Source organism: Balaenoptera musculus, chromosome 9 (genome assembly GCF_009873245.2).
Source record: "Balaenoptera musculus isolate JJ_BM4_2016_0621 chromosome 9, mBalMus1.pri.v3, whole genome shotgun sequence".
In the NCBI taxonomy this organism is placed as follows: Eukaryota; Metazoa; Chordata; class Mammalia; order Artiodactyla; family Balaenopteridae; genus Balaenoptera; species Balaenoptera musculus.
In genome coordinates, this window is record NC_045793.1 from 23516803 (window position 1) to 23540967 (window position 24165).

Genomic DNA, 24165 nt, shown 5'->3' on the forward strand with positions numbered 1-24165 from the left:
AGAGGGTGATATTACCTGACTTAAGTTTTTTAAAAAATCTCTGGTGGCTCTGTAGAGCGTGGACTGCAGCAGAAAGGAGATCAATAGAACTGATCAATGTAAACAGTCCATGCATGAGATGCTAAAGGCTTGGGCAAGGGTGGTGATGGGAACTGAGAAGAATGGTCAGACTCAAAATACATTTCAGACATGAAATGACATGACTTGCTAATGAATTAGATGAGGTTTGTGTGGGAGTGAGGGCAAAACCAAGGATTACTCCTATGCTGGGACTTGAGCAACCAGATGGACCGTGGTGCCATCAGCTGATGTGAGGAATACTAGGGGAGGAACACATTTGGAGTGGAGAGTGGGGGCAGTCAAAGGTTCTGTTTCAGGCATGTTAGGTACTGGAGATCTAACAGTGGTATAAGCCGGGGTACAGATAGCATACGGATGGGATATAAAGCCCACAGGACAGGATGAGTTACTTGGAGAAAAACTACAGATAGAGCCCTGGGACTTGCCAATGTTGATCAGGTGAGAAGAGGAAGAGGAGCCAGCACAAGAGCTGAGAGGGGGCACCCAGTGAGGTAGGAGGATATTCAGGAGAGGGTGGGGTACAGAAACCAAGAGAAGAAAGTATTTTTAGAAGGAAGGAGTAATCAACTATGTTAAATGCTGCTGGGAAGTCTGAATAAGATAAGGAAAGAAAACTCACAACTGGATTTAAAGCTAGAAGTATTAATAAAGAAATAAGGTAGAAAGATGTTATAAAAAAGGCATTTGATCTCGATCAAGCTATCACTTTTAAAGCTAAAAAAACTTATAAGGAACAGTCTTAGCAAAATCCCTGAGGTATGTTGATTTATCAGGCTAAGTACATTTTGACTTCCCCTCTCAAAGGGAGAGGAGGAAAGCAATGACTCAGGAGGGTGTCCTTCTGAGTTTTCCATTCTTACTCCCTGCAGAAGCGAGCCTTCCTTGGCAATAGTGTGGTGGCATTCAGAATGTATATGGAAAGAGGAGCAGCTCAGCCCAAGAAAGACTGAAAGTTTACTTGCCCCCCTGACTGATTCATCAAAGTCCTGATAGTCTCCTGCCCAAACCAACTCCAGCTAAAAGTTTCTTTATCTAACCCAAGGGCCCAAGTGAAAGGAAAAAACTGCCAACAGAAGTAGAAGACCATATCCACGCCCTCGGCTGGAGCATTCTCCTGGCACATTTTCTTTTCCAAGGCTGCTACTGTTTCACTATCAGACTCCAGCCTGTGTCTCACTCTGGTGGTATATCACTGAGGACAAAACTAAAAAAAGTGATCTGAGGCCCGCCCACACCTGTGCCACCTCACTCCCTGCCCCTTACCTGAGTCATTTTGTCCACAGAGACTGGAATTCCATCGATGGTGAGAGGCGGCAGCTCTGAGTTAACCTCCTGTGGCGCAGGGGCGTGCTCTGCCAGGGCAGACTCCAGGTCTTCCAGGATCATGCTCTTGTACTTACGCACCTGCAGGGAATTCAAGGCAGAAGTAAACAAGATGCCCAACAACCAGGGAGGGTTGGTGCCAAGCAACCGGAGAGCGGGTGGGGCTGGCCTCCCTCAGCCATTGCAGAGCCCTAAGAACAAACACGTCTACAACTAGCAGATAAAAATACCCGCTGGCCCCAAAGACATCACATTGTACAGAATTAAATGAAAAGATGATGAAATTACAGGTAACAATTGTAGAAAGAAACCAGAGGAAAAAAGTTTTACAGAAATACCGCTCCTCAGTTAAAATCACCTTTTCTCCGTAAATGCTGGCCCCAATACCTGTTCCAGATCTAACAGGAATGGCATTCATTATTCTGCATTTCCCAGGCCATTTGATAAAACCTAGCTATGGCAGTTAATTACCAAAATCATTTTCAAGATCACCGAGGCCTTATGTCTCTGAAACTCTAAGAAACCTATTTGAAACTTTCCTATGCCGTTACTTTCCTGCAAAGCTAGACTACCAAACAAATAGGAGATTCAGTTGTACAAGAGGCTGCACTGAAAGGCATCAGAGAAAAAAACCAAGCTGGGTGTCATAGGTGTCATTATCAGCAAGGCCCAGGGCCAGAGAGAGCACCACAGGTCAAGTCCTCCTCCTTTCTGGTACTCCCTGGTGACAGAGGTGAACTTCAAACCCATGATGCGTCTGTAACTCTGACAAGCCCAGGTCTGAAGCAGATACTGTTACTCTGACTCCATTCCTTCCACTGCCAGTGAAAGGTCTCTCAAAAAACAGAACTTAACAGCAGCACATTGTACATGTACACATTCTTCTATCATGAGCAGAAATGGTAGACAGACACTGGATCCTACCACCACCAATAATGGGTTCATTCACTTACAAGAATACACAAGGGGGATGAGGATACCTTTGGGGATAACAAAGAAGCCATGGAATTATAGAAATGTGACAAGATGGGATAGAAAATTAACTTGCTTTCAGGGCTCAGGCCATTATCTTTGAAAAAAAGGGTAAGAGAAAATGAGGTTTACCCAGAAGTTATGACAATGTTTGAGTCCTGGGTTTTCTGCTAAGTGGACTGAACTCCAATCACCACACACTTCCTTATAAATATCTCACTATGAAGATTAAAAGAGAAAGATTCCCATACTCAACCTCAAGCATATGGAAAAGTAAAAATTATTGTTGGCTACGATGTACAACTTTTACAGAGTTTTCCAAATAGATCAACAATAAAAGTGATGAAAGAAAAATAGTGCAAACGTGTAGAATCATTATTATCTCTAGAGATTCAGTCTTATCCTAAAAGAGAAAGTTTCAAAAATTACTGCTGATATATTTATTGTAACAAAACAGCTGTGTTGTCATGGCATCTTTAAGGATACATATTTTCTGATTTCTAGGTTTCTATATCCTAAGTAGAGTTTTTACACTACCAACTCACAGAAAAACTGAGTAAGCCTACTTTATGGTCTTTGAACTTTAATGTATCAGGTTAAATCATTATATTAGTATGTATTCCCATAGTAGGAGTGAATGAAAATAATACGAGTAAATTTCATTGTGCAGAAACACCTGGCATTCAAAGACAAAAAATCATTAGATTATTACTATTATTACATTATTAGCTAGTTTCAAACAATTTCAGCCATTTGTATGGGTCAGCAGAATTCTAGGAATTCAGATCCAGGCATTTTGCTATACTTACCCATGCTATATAATTCCTTAAAAAAATCTTGATTAAAAAAAAAAAGAAGCTGGTAGAGCATCCCTCAGAGTAATTTACAACTTCAGGTGTGACCACAATATTTCTAAGTCTGCTTAGCAAAGTTAACTAACTTTCCCAGAATTAAAAAGCTAGGGCTTCAATTCTACCTGATCTATCAATCCTGAGATGAACCCCCACCCCCGCCACATTTATCATTCCTCTGAAATTGGAATACATGTTAAAATTGCTGTAGACCAGGTGTTATGGGGCATAGCAGTCACTGACTGCACATATGTGAACATGGCTGTTATCCCTGGAGGCATGACTGTAACCCCTGGCCTTTTAAATCAACAAACCATTTAGCACCATTTCAGAAAGGAATGTGAGTCTTGGTTGTGGTCTGATAACTTACTTCCCCAGTGATCCTTCTGGTAAGACCAAAAAGCACCAGCATCAAACTTGTCGCAGCTTGGAAAAAGTCTCAGAGACAACAGTAGAGCTTTTTTTTAAAGAAATGAAGCACCACCCATGCTCTTGATGGCACAGAGGACAATATTACATGAAACCACACATACAATGATGACTCTGAAGCAGGAAGTAATCCAGAAGAATTGGAATGTGAGTGCGAAAAAGTTTTAGGAATAGCTAAAAAAAAATTTAGAAATAGGAAATTTATTTCACTTACATTTTCCTTTTTATGTATTTACAAAAGCAGTATGATTAAAATCTGTATCTAAGTAAGCCTGAAAGAGCTCTTTCAATAAGTATAAAATAAAAATTCTAAGTGATAATAAGCATTGTGTCAGAGTTTGTCATTTTTTCTTTTTTTTTGTACTACATAAATAATGGTGCATCTTATAATTGATGGTATCATAGATATGATGAAATACAGGTTTGTTTGTTTTCCAACTTCCACCTTCTATTCCAAAAACCACAGCTAAAGCCTTTGTCACTTCACACCAATATGTCGCTGTCAACTAACTTGTTTCACAATTAAAGTTAAAAATCACTTAAAAACAAAATCAGATGGTCTGCCTACCAATCTCTCCTCCCCCAATTCATCCTCTATGCTGCTGCCATTTTAAATTTCTTAAACACTGATAAATTATAATGAAATACCATTTATTGAACACTTGCTACGTGTCATGTACTGCATACATTATTCAATTAATTCTCACATAATTCTATAAAGAAACTACCATTATACCCATTTTGCAGATAAGAAAATTCAGGCTTAAGTAACTTCCCCAAATTATATAGCTAGTATATAGGAATATAGCAGAAAATCAAACTAATTTTTTTTTTTTTCTTTAAACATCTTTATTGAAGTATAATTGCCTTACAATAGTGTGTTAGCTTCTGCTTTATAACAAAGTGAATCAGTTATACATATACAATAGGTTCCCATTACTCTTCCCTCTTGCATCTCCCTCCCTCCCACCCTCCCCATCCCACCCCTCTAGGTGGTCACAAAGCACCGAGCTGATCTCCCTGTGCTATGCGGCTGCTTCCCACTAGCTATCTATTTTACATTTGGTAGTGTATATATGTCCATGACACTCTCTTACCCTGTCCCATCTCACCCCACCCCCTCCCCATATCCTCAAGTCCATTCTCTAGTAGGTCTGTGTCTTTATTCCCGTCTTGCCACTAGGTTCTTCATGGCCTTTTTTTTTTTTTTTTTTTTTTTCCTTAGATTCCGTATATATGTGTTAGCATACTGTATTTGTTTTTCTCTTTCTGACTTACTTCACTCTGTATGACAGATTCTAACTCCATCCACCTCATTACAAATACCTCCATTTCATTTCTTTTTATGGCTGAGTAATATTCCATTGTATATATGTGCCACATCTTCTTTATCCATTCATCTGTCGATGGACATTTAGGTTGCTTCCAGGTCCTGGCTATTGTAAATAGAGCTGCAATGAACATTGTGGTACATGACACTTTTTGACCTATGGTTTTCTCAGGGTATATACCCAGTAGTGGGATTGCTGGGTCGTATGGTAGTTCTATTTGTAGTTTTTTAAGGAACCTCCATACTGTTCTCCATAGTGGCTGTATCAATTTACATTCCCACCAACAGTGCAAGAGTGTTCCCTTTCCTCCACACCCTCTCCAGCATTTATTGTTTCTAGATTTTTGATGATGGCCATTCTGACCGGTGTGAGATGATATCTCATTGTAGTTTTGATTTGCATTTCTCTAATGATTAATGATGTTGAGCATTCTTTCATGTGTCTGTAGGCCATCTGTATATCTTCTTTGGAGAAATGTCTATTTAGGTCTTCTGCCCATTTTTGGATTGGGTTGTTCGTTTTTTTGTTATTGAGCTGCATGAGCTGCTTGTAAATCTTGGAGATTAATCCTTTGTCAGTTGCTTTATTTGCAAATATTTTCTCCCATTCTGATGGTTGTCTTTGGTCTTGTTTATGGTTTCCTTTGCTGTGCAAAAGCTTTTAAGTTTCATTAGGTCCCATTTGTTTATTTGTGTTCTTATTTCCATTTCTCTGGGAGCTGGGTCAAAAAGAATCTTGCTGTGATGTATGTCATAGAGTGTTCTGCCTATGTTTTCCTCTAAGAGTTTGATAGTGTCTGGCCTTACACTTAGGTCTTTAATCCATTTGGAGTTTATTTTTGTGCATGGTGTCAGGGAGTGTTCTAATTTCATACTTTTACATGTAGCTGTCCAATTTTCCCAGCACTACTTATTGAAGAGGCTGTCTTTTCTCCACTGTATATGCTTGCCTCCTTTATCAAAGATAAGGTGACCATATGTGTGTGTGTTTATCTCTGGGCTTTCTATCCTGTTCCATTGATCCATATTTCTGTTTTTGTGCCAGTACCAAACTGTCTTGATTACTGAAGCTTTGTAGTATAGTCTGAAGTCAGGGAGCCTGATTCCCCCAGCTCCATTTTTCGTTCTCAAGATTGCTTTGGCTATTCGGGGTCTTTTGTGTTTCCATACAAATTGTGAAATTTTTTGTTCTAGTTCTGTGAAAAATGCCAGTGGTAGTCAAACTAATTTTTAAGTAGCTTCAAAGCCTGTATGTTCAGCCACTTCACTATCATTTATCTTTTTTTTTTTCTTTTTTTTTTTCATTTATCTTTTTTCTCAGAAATACTCTCCTACAGTTCCCCACTTCTTATAGGATGAAGTCCAAACTTCTCAGTCTTGCATTTCAACTGTTCTGATCATTCCCTACTTTCCCAATACTCTCCACCAGGGCCACCAGGTACAGTTGTGCATGCCCAGCTCTGAGAACTATGTGAATAGCACCCTCCTGAGTTCCCAGGGCATGACCCAGAGTCCTACTGGGCAGCTTTGCTCACCATCCTCCCTCTTTAGCTGGCCATCCTCCTCACTAACTTTTGCATTTAGCAAGTTCTTTTCTGTCTCTGGGTCTTTAATTCTGCTTCTTATCCAAATATTATCCATCTTTCAAGGCCCAACTCAACTTCCACTTTCTCTGAGAAAACTTCCCAAGTGTTCTTGCCATAATTCTCTTACTCCTTTAAACTCCTACAGATTCAAATAATCATGTGTCACTTACATTGTTATTTCCAGGGTACACTTGTACACAACTAGTGTTATGACATCACTGAGCACAGGAACCAGGTATTTTATTTTTAAAATACATATTATGAAACATTTCACATATTCAGACATGTACAGATAATACATTAACAAACATCCTCATAATTAACAGAGATGAGAGCGTTTAGGGTGTTTACAGGAGCCATTAGAGTTCTGGGCACAGAACGCGCTTGTTGAGGATTTAGGAATTGGATGCTACAACCGTAAGGTCAATGGGCCTTTAGTGAGGTTGCAAAAACAGTCCCAGACAAGATATCATAATTCGTTTGCATACTCAAAGCTTTTCTGGATAAAAGAGGAATCTTCAGGAAGGTCTCAAAAAAGATTTTTAAAATTATTTTTTACCTATGAGCCCCTCTGAGATTAAAAATATATTGTCATCTGAGGTATATAACAAAGAGATGCTCAAGTGCAAAGCTGCCTTCAGACTTGTGATCCTGAAGCATGCCTGGCACAGAGCCAGGCCACAGGCTGTGGCCCATGAAATCTGTTGGCTTCATTCTGTTCTCTCTTCAGTCCCAATGTCAGCCTCTTCCCTCTCCTGCCTCAGTCCAGATCTCAAGTTTTCCCCTTGCCCCCTGGATCCCTAGTTTTGAACCTTGAAACCTCAAAGGACTTAGATGGATGGAATCCTTACCTCGTACTTTGTATCTAACAGTGTTAGATATTTATTGAATAAGTTAATAAACAAGCAATAGGGCTTTTCCTTTACTAATTTTTAAATATGCTTCCACATTTCATGTTAACCTGAAGCCATTTTTTAAAAACCTATCTAAATAAGTGAATGACTTAGAACAAGAAATCATGACAGTATTGGAAAGGTGGAATTAAACAAAGGCAGAAGGATGACTTCAAAGAAGCTGGTGATAACCCCAGAGCTACCTCTTGCTTCTGTGACTGTGACTAATTTCTGTACCTTAGAACTGGTTAGTCATACCCAGAGTATCCCCATCTAAATGCTATGGATCATTGACTCTGAGGAAAGAGCTCCACCTTCAGAAACTCCCATGGTTCTTCTGAAAAAAGATGGAAATTCTCTCTGTCCCTCAATAAAATTTTTCTAGGCCTGTTCTACAAAGCTCATAAAAGTATGTGATAAGGCAGTAAGCCACCAAGAGAAGGTCCTTAGGGCACAGCAACTTTAAAATCTACCATTTGCCAATGCCTTTCATGCCGGTTCTCTGTAAACGTTATATATAGGGGAATGATAATAAACTTTAATTAATTTCTACTGCTCCCCAGTGAAGTTGGTATTATCCTTATTTCACACATGAGGACACTGGGCCACATATAGGAAAAATCAATGTGGGAAACCACTCAAGAAATCAAAGCCTAAACAGAGTTTTCACAAAAGGGAAGTTTTTAGCTACATATGCCCACTCTAGTTAACATCAACTCATGTGCAGGATTGAATTAGCCTGTCTAAATGTTGATAACTCTATGTTTTACTATGGGAGCCACACCTTCATTCACTAAGAATGATACTCAAAAAGACCAAAACATTCAATGGAATTATTCTGGAGGTCTTTTAACTTGCTTTGTTTTAAAGAGCAGAGGCTTAAAAAGACAAAAGTTTTAAACTGCAGAGGACATTAGATCTGAAGGTAGTAGATCCCAAGCAACTTAGAGAAATCTTGAGTTTCTAGGTTGAGGAACTCTCATTCTCCATCATAGTCAAAGTCCCTTTCTGAGAGTTTGCCTAATTTTAAGTTATTTCACTACCCCCATGTTACATATATAAACATGGCATATGTAATCTCTGAACCAGCAGCTTCTCCATCCAAAAAATATTTATTATTCATTTGTATGCTAGGCACTGTGCTAAGGAAAGGGCTGGGGACAAAATGGCAAGCAAAGTTATCAGTCACAGTACCCCATTGTTGTATATATTCTAATCTAGTGGAGAAGACAAACACAAAAATAATCACAAAAATAAATGTGTAGGGCTTCCCTGGTGGCGCAGTGGTTGAGAATCTGCCTGCCAATGCAGGGGACACGGGTTCGAGCCCTGGTCTGGGAGGATCCCACATGCCGCGGAGCGACTAAGCCCGTGAGCCACAATTGCTGAGCCTGCGCGTCTGGAGCCTGTGCTCCGCAACGGGAGAGGCCACGATAGTGAGAGGCCCGCGCACCGCGATGAAGAGTGGCCCCCACTTGCCGCAACTAGAGAAAACCCTCACACAGAAACGAAGACCCAACACAGCCATAAATAAATAAATAAATAAAATTTAAAAAAAAAAAAAAAAAAAAAAAAAAGCTCTTAAAAAATAAATGTGTAATTACAAACTGGGACAAGTACTATAAAAGATGACACAATCTAACTTAATAGATCTTTACTTCTCAAGATCTCAATTTCGATCCAATGCAGGATCAGAATTTAGAAACCAAATCTGCATTCTGAATTTCTAAGTGCTGCCAAACGTTTAGGATGCTTCATTCATTCAACAAATATCACTGAGCAACTGTTCATGGCAGGCACAGTGCTTGGCACTGGGAGCATAACGGAGAATAAAGTAGATCCAGTCCCTGCCATCTTAAGAGCTCACAATCTAGCTGGGGACAGACATTAATCAAATAATCACACAAATCAGTAAATAATAAAGCATCTATAATAAGTGCTCAGAGGTGCTGTGAGAGTCTTGGATAGAACAAGGGGCTTTAATCTGCACAGGGAGGTCAGAAAGGCTTCACAGAGGAAGTGTCAACTGAGATGAGTTCTTAAATATGAGTCAAAGTTAATAAGGTGAAGAAGGAGGTAAGAGAGGGCAAATCAGAGGGAAGAGCATACACAACAGCTTTGTGGAGGAATGAAGCAAGGGAATGAACAAAGACTCTGTGGTTGGAGTAGAGAGGGAAGCTGGGGGATGCGGCAAGATGAGGCTAGAGACAGGTGGGAGTCAAGCAGAGGGCTCCTGCCACCAAAAAGGGAACTGGATGGGCACCAAGACTGGTAGCTAGGGCCGTGGCAACGGAGACAGAGAAAGTGGGCCAATTTCAGAGGTATTTAGGAAATGAATGGAGAACAAAGTAACAGATGGGGTGTGGGGTGGAGAAGAGGAGAGGGAGGTGCTAAAATGGCTCTAGGTTTCTGCCTTGCGTAACTGGATGAGGAGGACAGATATTGGAAACAGACATTAATTTCTTTGGTTGGGGAGGAGAAGACTTTAGTTTTGCTGAACTTGAGATGCTATTAAAATATCTAGGAGGAGCTTGTTCTCTTTCCTATTCTCTTTCAGTCAATCTTTTGAAAGTATTTTTGATAATGTCTGTTTTGTGTTATTTGCATCTTCAATATATATGGAAATGACTTTCTTCCTTAAAAACTGCATACAAACATATGCACATATAGATGAAGTTTCTCTCTCTTACTTCCTACTATCTTTCGCCTCATCACTTACTCACCCCCAAGGTTCTCTGGCCTCTTCTCTTGGTTCTGCAGGTCTGACCAGGAGGAGGGAAAGGGAAAGTGACCTTTGCTGTTCAGTGGCACCAGAATAATGACATTTATACTGCCTCTTTCCCTCCCCAGAAAGAAGCTAGCAGTAGCTATAGTGGGTGCTTGCTTATAACAACCATACCGACCTTTCACAGAACTGGGAAGAACTGGAAGGTATATTTGTCCCCCTTTAGAGGAGTGGGGGAAAGACTAAGAAAATGAGATTAAATTTGAAACTCCACATTCAATATCCTAGACAAACCTATGGGAGATGTTGGGCCCTGGCTCTATTATCCAGAAATTGGGGACTCTTGGGCAAATCACTTAACCTCTCTGAGCTAGTATTCTCATCTGCAAAATAAATACCTACATCTCAGGGTTCCTGTCAGGACTACTGAGAATATAAATCTGCTATACTATACAAATGTTAGTTACAACAATCCTCTGCACTCAGCAATTTCATAAACATGTAGAAAATGCAGATTTACTTTTAAAGTAGGATCAAATTCTGTATGGTTCTATAACCTGTTTTCTTCACTTAATAATTCATCATCAGCATCTGAAAATATTAGAAAGATCTATGTCATCATGCTTAATGGCAGTGCAGCAGTCCTATCTATGGACGAGCCATCGATTTATCTGACCAACCCCTTATCTTTGAACTTTTAGGTTATTCTCAATTTTTAAAAAAATACTATAAATAGTACAGTGACTGATATCTTTGCTCATTTAATCAATTATTTTCTTAGGAGAAAATTTCAAAAGGAAGCTGGATTAAAAAGTGTACACTGGGGGCACTTTTTATACCAGTTGCCAAAATGCCCTCCAGAAAATTACACCAATTTACATTGCCTGTTTGATATGCCAACACTGCAAGTTTTATATTTTTTTCATGTTTGCCAACATGAGCCATGTAAAATGACTTTTTGTTTTAATTCCCATTTCTTTGAAAATTTCTGTGGTTGTTAAACATTTGTAGTTTCTCCTTTTGTTTATGTTCTTTTCTCTTTTGTCTTCCGGTATTTTTAAAAATATAATTTTTAAATGAAAAAATTTAAATATACAGAAAGGTGGAAAGAACAGTAAAATAAATGTCTGTACGTCCACCACTTAGATTCAATAGTTGTACATTTTGGCATAATTACTTTATCTGCCATCTATACACACACACATTTTTTTGGGCTAACCACTTAAAGTATAGACTTTGCAACACTTTTTAAAAAAAATATTACTTATTTACTTATTTATTTATTTATTTAGCTGCGCCAGATCTTAGTTGAGGCATGCGGGATCTAGTTCTCTGACCAGGGATTGAACCCGGGCCCCGTGCATTGGGAGCTCAGAGTCCTTTAACCACTGGACCATCAGGGAAGTCCCAACACTTCTTAATATTTCAACATGCATCTTGGAAAAATAAGGGCATTCTCATATATAACTACAATACAATTATCACAACCTGCAAAAATAACATACTTCCTTAATATCATCTTCTAATATCTAACCCATTTTCAAACATATCTTTGGATCTTTTTATTCATTAATCTGTTCATATTTTTATTGATTTTTGAGAGCTCTTTATATACTAAGAATGTTAATCATTAGTTCACTCTTTACTGTGTGACCCTGGACAAAATACTTAAGCTCTTAAACCTTCAATTTCTACATCTGTAAAGCACAGATAATAACAGATATATATACATCATAGGGTTGCTGTAATGATTAAGTAAAAATCATAAAGTGCTTAGCAGAAACAGGCACATTGTAAACACTCAGTAAATTGTAGTTGTTGTTATTTTGAAAAATTTTTTTTCCAGTTTGTTTTTGTTTACAGTGGCTTGCCATATATCCCAACTGTGGGCAAGGAGGTAATATGGGCAGAACACAGTATGGAGAAATAAATAAAACCCTGGAAAATATAAGAGAAACCTCAACACCACCTATTAAAAGACCCAGTAGGGACTTCCCGGGTGGCACAGTGGTTAAGAATCCGTCTGCCAATGCAGGGGACACAGGTTCAATCCCTAGTCCGGGAAGATCCCACATGCCGCGGAGCAACTAAGCCCGGGTGCCACAACTACTGAAGCCCGCGCACCCTAGAGCCCGTGCTCTGCAACAAGAGGAGCCACTGCAATGAGAAGCCTGCGCACCACAACGAAGAGTAGCTCCCCGCTCGCCGCAACTAGAGAAAGCCTGCGCACAGCAACGAAGACACAACGCAGCCAAATAAATAAATAAATAGGTAAATAAAGTTAAAAAAAAAAAAAAGGCCCAGTAAAGTTTTCAATCCCCCTTTGACAAATTTGTAAAATAACTGACAATCTTGAATCTGAAATCCATATTCCAAAGATGAACGGCCCTACTGAATTTTAATTTTCCAGAGTTCCCAGCAGCCTCCAGAAAGAAGAGCAAGAAGGAAGATTAATGATGGCTTCAGGTAGGAGGACAAAATGCAAATACCAAAATTTTAATAATATTTAATGAGATAATACATGCAAAGTGCTTATAACTTATAACCTAGAACACAGCATTCAATAAATGTTAGACATTATTACAAAATCCAAATCATTTCTTTTACTGTTGTTAATATGAGATTATGTGGAATACACTGCATAATTGATTATGGTAAACATGAGCTCTGATTCTTTAATACCACCCTGTGTACTGGTATATATATAAGATTAAAGAATATTCTGTACTTTGAAGGTTTAACAGAAGTCACCCCAAATAATCAGGAGCGTAGTGTCCCTTTGAAGGATATGGTTTAATTACTTTTTCAGTTTTGTACATGTTTATTATCCTACTGAGGTTTGGATATATTTTCGTTATTTTATTTTCTTATTGAATTATCCACTTAGGATTTTTAATTTAAAAGAACAAAATTAATGCACATCATTTCCTTACAATGTTCAATCTATTCTTATCTGCAATTATAACTCTTATCTCACTTCTAAGACTATATTTTTCTTCATCCTTTTTCTCAATTAGCATGCTAGAAGTTTTTCTATTTCATTGGATTTTTCATAGTACCATTTCTTGAATGTAACGATTCTATTTCTGTTTACAAAATCATTAATTTCTTCCTCATGTTTACTTATTCTATTTCTTTCTTAGATTTATTTTATTGTTCCCTTTCCAGCTTCTTGCTTTAGATATAGTTTCTTTTCCTTCTTTCTTGTGTATAAAGAAAAAAAAATCAAGGCAATAAACATTCCTTTGAGCACCAGTGTAGATCATAATTTTTAAAGTTTTTAAAAAATTGTTTTTAAATAGTCTGCAAATTAAGTTGTTTTTTCATATTTCCATGTGGCTGAAAATTCCTGTCAATCTTTTTTATATTAAGTTCTAAATTTTCTATACTTTGGTCAAAAACATGGCCTGTGTAATTTTCTGCATTTTACAATTTATTAAGATTTTCTTTGGGGCCTAATAATAACATATGGTCAATTCTTATAACCCATTCATGTAATTTTTCAAATATGGTATATTCAAAAATATATTTGTAAGATATCAATGTTAATATATCTATCCTTTATATTAACCTTATTAATTCTATTATTCAGACCTCTATGTTCTTATTTATATTTTTCTTCCTTGATCAGACAAAGATAGCAAAGCCTCCTACTACCACTGTGGCTTCTTTTTATTTTTTTCTCCCATTTCTAACTTTTTGATCTACATTCTTTGCTTTAATGTTACTTGAGGCATAAACTGCTTATCAACACTAGAAGACCTATGGTTCTCAGTTAATACTCATTTGTCTTGAGAATCTGGCTTTGTCTGATATTAATGCTGTGATCCATGATTTACATTTGTAGGGATTTGTCTGACATACCTTTGCCTGATATTTTGCTTTTAAAATTTTAACAGCTTTACTGAAATATAATTCATATACCATACATATTAGTTTCCTATGGTTGCCACAAAGTATCACAAACTTGGTGGCTTAAAACAACAGAAATTCATTCTCTTAGTTTCACAGGTTCAAGCTGTTGGCAGGGCTGGTTGTTCTGGAGGCTCTAGGGGAGAATCCATTTTCTCATCTTGCCTAGCTGCTGTCTAGCACATATTCCTTTGCTCCTGACCCCTTCTCTGCACCCACCCTCTTGCTTCTGCCAACACATCTACTTCTACATCAATCTCCCTTTGTCTCCCTCTTATATAAAGACACTGTGATTAGATTTAGGGCCTACCTGAACAATCCAGGGTAATGTCCCCATCTCAAAAATCTTTAACTTAACCACACCTGCAAAGTCCTTTTTGCCATATAGTAACACTCAAAGGTTCCAGGGATTTGGATCTGTATATCTTTGGTGGCCATTCATTAATCAGCCTACCACACATACCATACAATTCACCCGTTTAAAGTGTACAATTCACTCTTTTAAATATCTGTAGGGTCATGTAATAAGCATTATCATAATCTGTTCCCCCTAAAAGAAACTCCATACCCACTAGCTGTCACTCTCCATTCCTTCATCCCCCCTCTCCAACCTGGCAACCACTAACCTACTTTCTGTCTCTATAGCTTTGACTATTCTGGACATTGCACATAAATAAAATCATACAACATGTGGCCTTTTGTGAATGGATTATTTCACTTAGCACAACGTTTTCAAGGATCATCCATGCCGTAATGTTTATCAGTACTTCATTCCTTTTTATTGCTGAGTAATATTACACTGTATAGATAATACAACTTTTTTTAATCCATTCATCAGCTGATGGACATTTGGGTTATTTCCACTTTGTGGCTATTATGAATAATGCTGCTATGAATACTGTGTATACATTTTTGTATGTAAGTTTTGCTGCAATGAACACTGTGTGTATAAGTTTTGTTTTCAGTTCTCTTGGGTAAACGTAGGAGTAGAATTGCTGGGTCATATGTAACTTTGCTTTTAACATTTTGAGAAATTGCCAAAGTTTTCCAAAGCAGCTGCATCATTTTACATTCCCAACAGCAATGAATGGGGCTTCCAATTTCTCAACATCCCAACGCTTATTATTGTCCATAATTTTTCCAACACTTATTATTGTCCATCTTTTTTATTATAGTCATCCTAGTAGGTGTGAAGTATTTCACTGTAGTTGTGATTTTCATTTCCCTAATGATTAATGATTATTTATCAAGTACTCATATGCTTCCTGGCCATTTCTATATTTTCTTTGGAGAAATATCTATTCAGATTCTTCGCCATTTTAAATAGGGTTAATTGTTTTTTGTTTTTGTTTTTGTTTTGGCCGCACTGCGCAGCTTGTGGGATCTTAGTTCCATGACCAGGAATCGAACCCATGCTCCCTGCAGTGGAAGCATGGAGTCCTAACCACTGAATCACCAGGGAATTCCGCGTTGTCTTTTTATTGTTGAGTTATAAGAGTTCTTTATATATTATGGATACAAATTCTGTATCAGATATATAATTTGCAAATATTTCCTCCCATTCTGTGGATTGTATTTTCACTTTCTTGATGGTATCGTTTGCATCTACTTTGAACATTTGTGAGTCACTGTATGTCACATAAATTTAATAGAATTGGGTTTTGATTTGGGTTGTTGTTGTTCCAATCTAAAAGCAAATCTTTATTTTTAACAACAATATAAATATAGTATTTATATTTATGGTTTATAACAGAATTAGTTGGTCTCACTTATATTACTTTGTTCTATACTTTGTGTTTTGTTTTTTTTTAAATTCCTCCCCTTATTTTCTATCTTTTGTGCATAGACTTTTTCCTCTTTAGTGGTCTGGAAGACATATTTTGTCTCTAATTCTACTGGTATTTATTCTTTAGCCTATATTTATCAAGTGTCAGTCAACAGAAAAATATCTCCTGCTTTTTCTCAGTTTAGGCTATCAAATGACCATTTTTTTCCTGTTTCATAGAGTCTGTAACTTTTTGTATTCTATGGAGGACTCCAACCGTTTTCTAACACTTTCTTTCGAATTTTTCAGTGAGTAATTTTCAGAGGTATTTTTCTGAGTCTTCCAGATAAGGCTTTTTCATAGATCTCATTATTATTAGTAATAGTAATACTATCTAAAAATTTTAATACTGAAGAAGACATGTCCAGATTTCATGTTTGTCAACTACATGAGGGCTGCCTGTCAGGTACCATTTTGCACTAGAAGCCATCTACCATATTCCTCTAAGGAAAGGTCCTAATATGCATCCTATTCTAGGGCCTCAGGAATTTAAAGGAAAACTCAAAACAAAACTCAAAAATGTTAAGAAAGAACCACAACATCTGTGTGTGTGAAAAAAAATACAATAAAATCTCAACTGATTACTAATTCTGAACTCTTGTAATATCTGTTCAATGTGGGAGATCTAATAAATGTTATTGTAAGCTAATAAATTTTATCCTAGTAAAAATAAAATGCAATTTAAATCTGGACAGATCATCATTCTACAAACGATTCAAAGTTATTTCAGCCAGAAAAAGAGTAGTTCACATAGTATAAGTATGCAAGGGCAAAATACTATTTTTATAAAGTTAGCTATGGATAAATATATAATCAAAATATTCAACTATATTTCAAAACTGAAGCAGTGTTAAATCAATTCTTTGAAGAAATACAAGAGATTTAAAATATGCAACTCAGACTTCCCTGGTGGTGCAGTGGTTAAGAATCCGCCTGCCAATGCAGGGGACATGGGTTCAACCCCTGGTCCGGGGAGATCCCACATGCTGCGGAGCAACTAAGCCCGTGCACCACAACTACTGAGCCTGTGCTCTAGAGCCTGCGAGCCACAACTACTGAGCCCATGTACCACAACTCCTGAAGCCCGTGCACCTAGAGCCCGTGCTCCGCAACAAGAGAAGCCACCGCAGTGAGAAGCCCGCGCACCACAACGAAGAGCAGCTCCCGCCCGCCGCAACTAGAGAAAGCCCAAGTGCAGCAACGAAGACCCAACGCAGCCAAAAAATTATTTTTTTAAGTTAAAAAAATAAAATAAAATATGCAACTCAGATATCAGTGATCAATAAAATGCTCCCAGGTTTGCCTCGTGAAGTTCACATCTTGAGTATACACCATTTTGTTTCTGACATAAATCAGTAATATTCTTACAAAATCTTGCATTGGTTTCTTAAAGAACACAACGTCATTTTTTTCCATTGCATCTGATGAGGTAAAATACCTTGTTATGGAAAGTAGAAACAGAAATGATCCTTTTTATTTTGATCTGCATAAAGGAGTTTGAAAACCAGTCCCAACTCCAACCTCTGGATGAAGGGAAGACAGAATACTATTGTGCTAGACTAAGGATCAAAAAAATGTGAACAACAACCCACAGAAAGCAAAGGGTATCTGAGAACACAACTCAAGGTTTCTTACCACATTCTCCAAAGGTGCTGCACCGAACACTTTAAAGACAGGGTTGGGTTTGGAGGGTGAGATACAAAGGACAATAGCTTGCTGTCCCACTCGAGTAGTATATTCATCTAATGTGGCTCGAAGTTTCCTGAATCAGAGAATGAAAAGAAACAAAAACAGTTAAAGAAGATAGAAATTACAGCGATACAGACACAAGATTTACTTTGACTTGGGACAATTTATTCTGATTAGATGTTTCTTTTACCTGAATTGTGAAAAGGGAGTGTGTGAGGTTTAACATCCTGTTCAGTAGAAATATGTAGGTACCTTTGTCCTGAAGACCCACGACTAGCTCACTGATAGATATAAGGGTCTACCTCAGGTTTACCTCAGGACACAGCCATGACACAATGCTGAATACAGCGAGTATCATACTTCCTGATCTCATCAATACCAAAGGGGTTTTCTCTTACTGCTGCAAAGATTAATGCTGAGCTGTCCTTTTATAGACTTTATTATATCAACTCCATGTTTAATGAAGGGGCCTTAAATGACCTGCTTCTAATTTCTTTGACTGATATAATCATTGTTTATGTCTTACTGACATAATTTTATCCAAAAATACTACTTCAAAAATGTTGCCATTTGCAGATTTTCATTGTGATATAAACAATAATTCTTAGTCCCGAAGTATTTTACAAATGAGGATGGAGTAAAAGAGCTTTTTCAAATATATCAACATTGGATGAAATAGAAACACTGTCCTTTCCCTCTGAAATCATGGGAGATTAAAGTCCTACATCCTATAATTCTTCTGGGAATTTGGTCTACCCTTTCAAGGGACTGGTGAGTCATGCCAATTCAAATGAAGCAAAGCCAACATATCACAAGAAAGTTTCCCATCTTTCTCCAAAAGCATATACTATTGTGTCTATGCCCATTATAGAAAAAATATTTCTATAAATAATACATTCTAATTCCTCCTGCCTGTACTATCATTAAAGGAAATGAAATTTATCATTAAAGGAAAGGAAATTTTTTGGCCCATCTAGTGGTATATAACTTCTTTGCTGAAAGCTACTGTTAAGTACTTTCTGGATTTTCCCTTCAGTTTCTTACTTATGTTCTTAATATAGACTATATATTCCAGCTTTTGTCACATATCATTTACATGGGCTGGCACTCTGAATTCAACATTCCAGTAAACATCGTAAATATTTGGATATAGTATTTAAAACACTACAAGAAGAAACTTCTGGAACATTTTATAGACTAAATTTCTTATCATATATGAATACATGTTATGCAACCTGTCAAAATATTAAGTCCTCCATGCACCACATCTGTGTAATAATCTTTCTTTGCAAGCTACAAACTCTTCAGAAGAAATAAAACTGAGCAAAGGACCACATACCAAACAAGAAATTTGGTGGCATTCCTTGAAGGAATGAAGATAGAAAATATATTCACTGTCTCCAATTCCTCTCTTCCCATTCTGTCTTGAAGACACTCCAATCCTTTCATCCTTACTGCTCCTTGGAAAACACTCTTGTCAAGTTCAATCATAACCTCCATGTTGCTAAATCTAATGGTCAATTTGCATCTTACTCAACCTGTCAGCAGCATTTGACAGAGCTGATCACATGCCCTCTTTCTTGAAACACTTTTTGCACTTGGTTTCCAGGATACCACTCTCTTGGTTTTCCTGCTGACTCACTGGTCGTTTCTTGGACTCCTCTGATAATTCCTCTCATTTCTCTAACCCCTAAGGGGTAAAGTGCTTCGGTCCACACTCATTCCCTAGGTGATCTCTTCCAGCCTCATAGTTTCAAATACTACCTATGTGCTTATATCTTCAGCTAAGGTCTCTCCTTTGAATTATAGACTCATATATCCAACTGCTTATTCTGTATCTCCACTTAATGGTTAAGAGGTATCACAAACTTAACGTGTCCAAACCAAATTCCTGATTCTGCCCTACCCTCACTCTCATACTTGCTCCTCTTCCAGTAAGTGTCATCTCAATCCTTCCAGGAATCAGACCAGAAACCTTGAGGTCACCCTTCACTCCTTTTTTTCTCTCACACACCACATCCAATCCATCAAGGAATCATATTGGGGTTACTTTTGAAGTACATCCAGAACTTGACCACCTCTTACTGCCTTTGCTACTGCCACATTGGTTTTAAGACACTGTCATTTCTGGCCTGGATTACTACAATAACCTCCTAATTGGTCTCCCTGCTTCCATTCTCATTAAATCTGGACAGATCATCATTCTACAAATGATTCAAAGTTATTTCAGCCAGAAAAAGAGTAGTTCACATAGTGTAAGTATGCAAGGGTAAAATACTATTTTTATAAAGTTAGCTATGGATAAATATATAATCAAAATATTCAACTATATTTCAAAAAACTATTCTCAACACAGTAGCCTGAGTGATACTTTTAAAACATAAGCCAGATCATATCATTGCTTTGACCAAAAGTCTTCATTGACTTCCTACGTCACTCAGCGTAAGAGTCAAAGCCCTTATATTGGACCAGAAGATGCCATGGTGTGGCTCTCCACTACTACTCTGACCACAACTCCTCTCATTCTTTCCCCAGCTGTTCCTCAAACATGTCTAATACACTCCTTCCCACTTCAGAACCTTTGCTCTTACTATTCCCTCTGCCCAAAAAGTTCTTCTCCTAGACATCAACATAGTTGCCCTTATACTTACTTCAGGTCTCTGTTCAAAGGTTGGCTTATGAACGAAGACCATTCCTATAGAAAAAGAGAAACTACTATATATCCCCCCTAATCCCCTAACCTTTCTATTTTCCTTACTCTGCTTTGTTTTTTCCCATAGCACTTTCGTCATCTGATGTATTACATACTTGTTTATTTTCTTTTTCCCTCCACTAGAATATAAGCTCGTTAAGGGAATTTATTTTGTTAACTGTTATATTCCCAAGGCCTAGAACAATGCCTGGCACATAGCAGGTATATAAATTTTCTCTGAATGAATTAATGTGATACTATTCATCTGTTAATCATACTTCTAGTTTCATTTATTTATTTTGTAAGAGTACTTTAAAGTCTAATTCTGTCATCAAAGATTTTAACTTGGTGTCCCTTGATGAACCTAATAAGGTATACTCTAACTCTGTCATCCACTCCGTAAAGTATTTGAGGAACAGCAACAATATGAGAAAGGAAGCCCTCACCTAAGCAAACGTGTTTGCTGTCTCTTCCGGATAGACGGATTAGACTCAAACACATGAGGCCGTTTCCGTTTCTTTCCTGTTGCCACAGCAGCAGCAGCAGCCATTCCCACAGGACCTGAAATAAGAAGGGATGCGCTGAGATTAGGCAGAGCCTGTTAGCTATACAAGGCAGAAAACAATTAGAGGTACAAAAAAGTAGCACTTATTTCCTCATATGTTATCAATAAATATAGATACTCCTGATATCAGTATACTTCACTACTGTTCAACATGGATCGTTTTTTAATTTACCATTAAAACTTACAACAAATCTTTTTAAAAAGTAAATGACTTATACTTCCCCACCACACACCAGCTTGAGTTTTATATAATGTGTTTTTTTGTTTTGTTTTGTCAGCATACCCATACTGTTAAGGCAATATTCTCAAAGGTGCTAGATGAAATTGCAGCATTGAGAGAAACAGTTTGCCAAAACAAAAAAGTCGCAGATTTCAAATTTCGTTTCCATCCCCGTGTCCCTCTATCCATTACTCCAAGAAACTGCCAAGTTAAGAAGTCAGAGAAAATCACTCATACCTGGAACTCCAATACCACCACACCACATATAAGAGAAATATCTAGAAGGATACCATCTTAATTGGAAAAAATTTTTTTTCTATATCTGAGAATTATGCTCTAAATGGAGCTGTTGACCACAAGGTCATGTTGATGAAAGCATCCTGGCAGGAAAGAGATGAAAACTGTCCCACTCTAAGGAAAAAATGGTAATAAAATTTGGTCTGGTTTGCCCTGAAACTAATAACTGAAAGAAAGGGTAGGCCTTAAGGAATTATTACAGTCTCTGATTCATGCAATCTCAACATATCAAGGGCATTCCTTTTTTTAAACAAAACAAAAAAACAGACAATCCACCTTCATCCCTATTTGTGAACCCTGTAAAAGGCTTAAATGAAAATTAGGTTTAAGTGCTCACGTTATCCTGGCATATATGTTCTATAAGTGGCTCAATTAAAATAGGCCTCCCTATTTTAATCTAGATGAGCCTCTCTACATGTTGTTTAGTAGTATACTCAGTCTGACTTAAATAAACCTCTCTAAAGAGCCCAAAAGTAATTAAAAAATAAATTTATGCCTTTTACCTTCCCTTCCATCATAAACAGCTGGCAGAGGAAAAAAATCTTATTGACGCATTTTTTCCAACATTTAATTTTTTAAAAATTGAGGTAATAACACTTAACATGAGATCGACTGCCTTAACAAAATTTTAAGTGTACAGTACAGTACTGTTAACTATAGGCACAATGTTGTATAGCAGATCTCTAGAAACGTATTCACCTCGCAGGACTGAAACTTTGTGCTGTTCAACAGCAACTCCCCATTTCCACACCCCAGCCCCTGGCAGCCACCATTCTGCTCTCTGCTTCTAAGAGTTTGAATATGGTACCTCATATAAGTGGAACCATGCAGTACCTGTCCTTCTGACCTGGTGTATCTTACTTAGCATAATGCCCTCAAGGTTCATCCATGTTGTCATATACGGTAGGATTTCCTCTTTCTTTAAGGCTGAATAATATTCCATATATACATACCACATTTCCTTTATCCATTCATCTGTCAATGGACATTTAGGTTGTTTCCACATCTTGACTACTGTGAATAATGCTGCAATGAATACAGGAATCCAAATATCTCTACGAGATCCTGATTTCAATTCTTTTGAATAAACATCCATAGGTAGAATTGCTGGATCATATGGTAGTTGTTATTTTTAATTTTTTAAGGAACTTTCATACTGTTTTCCACAGGGGCTGAACCATTTTACATTCCCACCAACAGCATACAGGCTTCCAATTTCTCCACATCCTCGCCAATACTTATTTTTTGGTTTTCTGATAATAGCCATCCTAACAGGGGTGAGGTGGTATCTCATTGTGGTTTTGATTTATATTTCCCTGATGATTAGTGATGTTGAGCATCTTTTCATACACTTACTTGTTGGCCATTTGTATGTCTTTAGGGAGATGTCTATTCAAGTCCTTTGTCCATTTTAAAATCAGGTTATTTGTTATTATGCTACTGAGTTGTGGGAGTCCAACATTTTATTATTAAAACTCTAAAATATATTAAAAAAAACTTTAACATATATAGCAAAGTTGAAAGACCTTTACAGTGAACATTCATATATCTACCACCTAGATTCTACCATTAACATTTTAGTATACGTAACTATCCATCTTTCTACACGTTCATCAACCCACATTGGTTTTTCTTTTAATGCATTTCAAAGTAAACTGCAGTATGATCCCCCTAAATACTTCAGTAGAAATATCATTAGCTAGAGTTCAATATTTATTCACAAGTTTTTTCTTTTGAGGTAAAATTTACATATTACAAAATGTACAAATCATTCAATAAATTTTGAAAAATGCATACAACTATGAAACCCAATCCCCTACTAAGATATATAATAGTATCATCACCACAAAATTTCTCTCATGTCCCTTCCCAATCAGTTCCCACTGTACCTCCCACCATAAGAACACAATTATTGTTTTTTCACCCTATGTTAGTTTTGCCTATTCTAGAGCTTCAAATTAATGGAATCATATAGTATCTACCCTTTTGTGTAAGATTTCTTTCACTTAGAATAATGTTTTTAAGATTCGTCCATGTTGTTGTATGTATCAGTAGATTGTTCCTTTTTATTGCTGAGTAATACTCCAGAGTATGAATAAACCACAGTTTATCCATTATTCTACTGATGGTCACTTTCGCTATTTCCAGTTTTAGGTATTATGAATAAAGCTGCTTAACTAAATTAATTAATTAATGCAGTTTAAATAAAAATCCCCATTTTTTTGTGTGGAACTTGATAAACTTATTCTAAATTTTAAATGGAAGTGCAAAGGTCTAAGAATAGCCAAAACAATTTCTGTAGATTTTAAAAAGGAGGCAGAGGCACTCATCCTACCAAGTATCAGTAGTTACTATAAGGCTACGGTCTTTAAGACAGAGTGGAACTGACTGAAAGATAGACAAATAAACCAACACAACTGACTCAAGAGTTCACAAACACCCTCCTGTGTCAGAAGACAGAGGTGGGAAAAGGATGGACGATTAAAAGTATGGTGCCAGAGCAACTGACTGTCTGCATGGAAAAATAATGAAAGTAGATTCATACATCATACTATACATGAAAATAAATTCCAGGTGGATTAAAGGCCTAAATGTAAAACAAAAACATCAATAAAACAACAAAAATAAACTTTATAACTTCTACAATAAACTATTGGAAAGTATTTATAAACTCAGGGTTAAGAAGAACTGCTTAAACAAGACACCAAAAGCATAAACTGTAAGGTAAAACACTAATAATTTCACAATAATACAAATCAAAATCTTTATGGACAA

General features: G+C 37.2%; 1 protein-coding gene across 13 annotated transcripts in view; it reads right to left on the minus strand.

Moving 5' to 3' along the window:
- Positions 1-24165, minus strand: part of NRF1 (nuclear respiratory factor 1) — a 138867-nt gene that overhangs the window by 64541 nt on the left and 50161 nt on the right. For all 13 annotated transcript variants that reach the window (XM_036863080.1, XM_036863075.1, XM_036863068.1 and 10 more), the window contains 3 exons: positions 20755-20869; positions 17563-17689; positions 1345-1485 (listed from right to left, as the gene is read on the minus strand). In XM_036863080.1, the coding sequence (XP_036718975.1) occupies positions 1345-1485; positions 17563-17689; positions 20755-20869 (383 nt within the window). The remainder of the gene's footprint in view (positions 1-1344; positions 1486-17562; positions 17690-20754; positions 20870-24165) is intronic.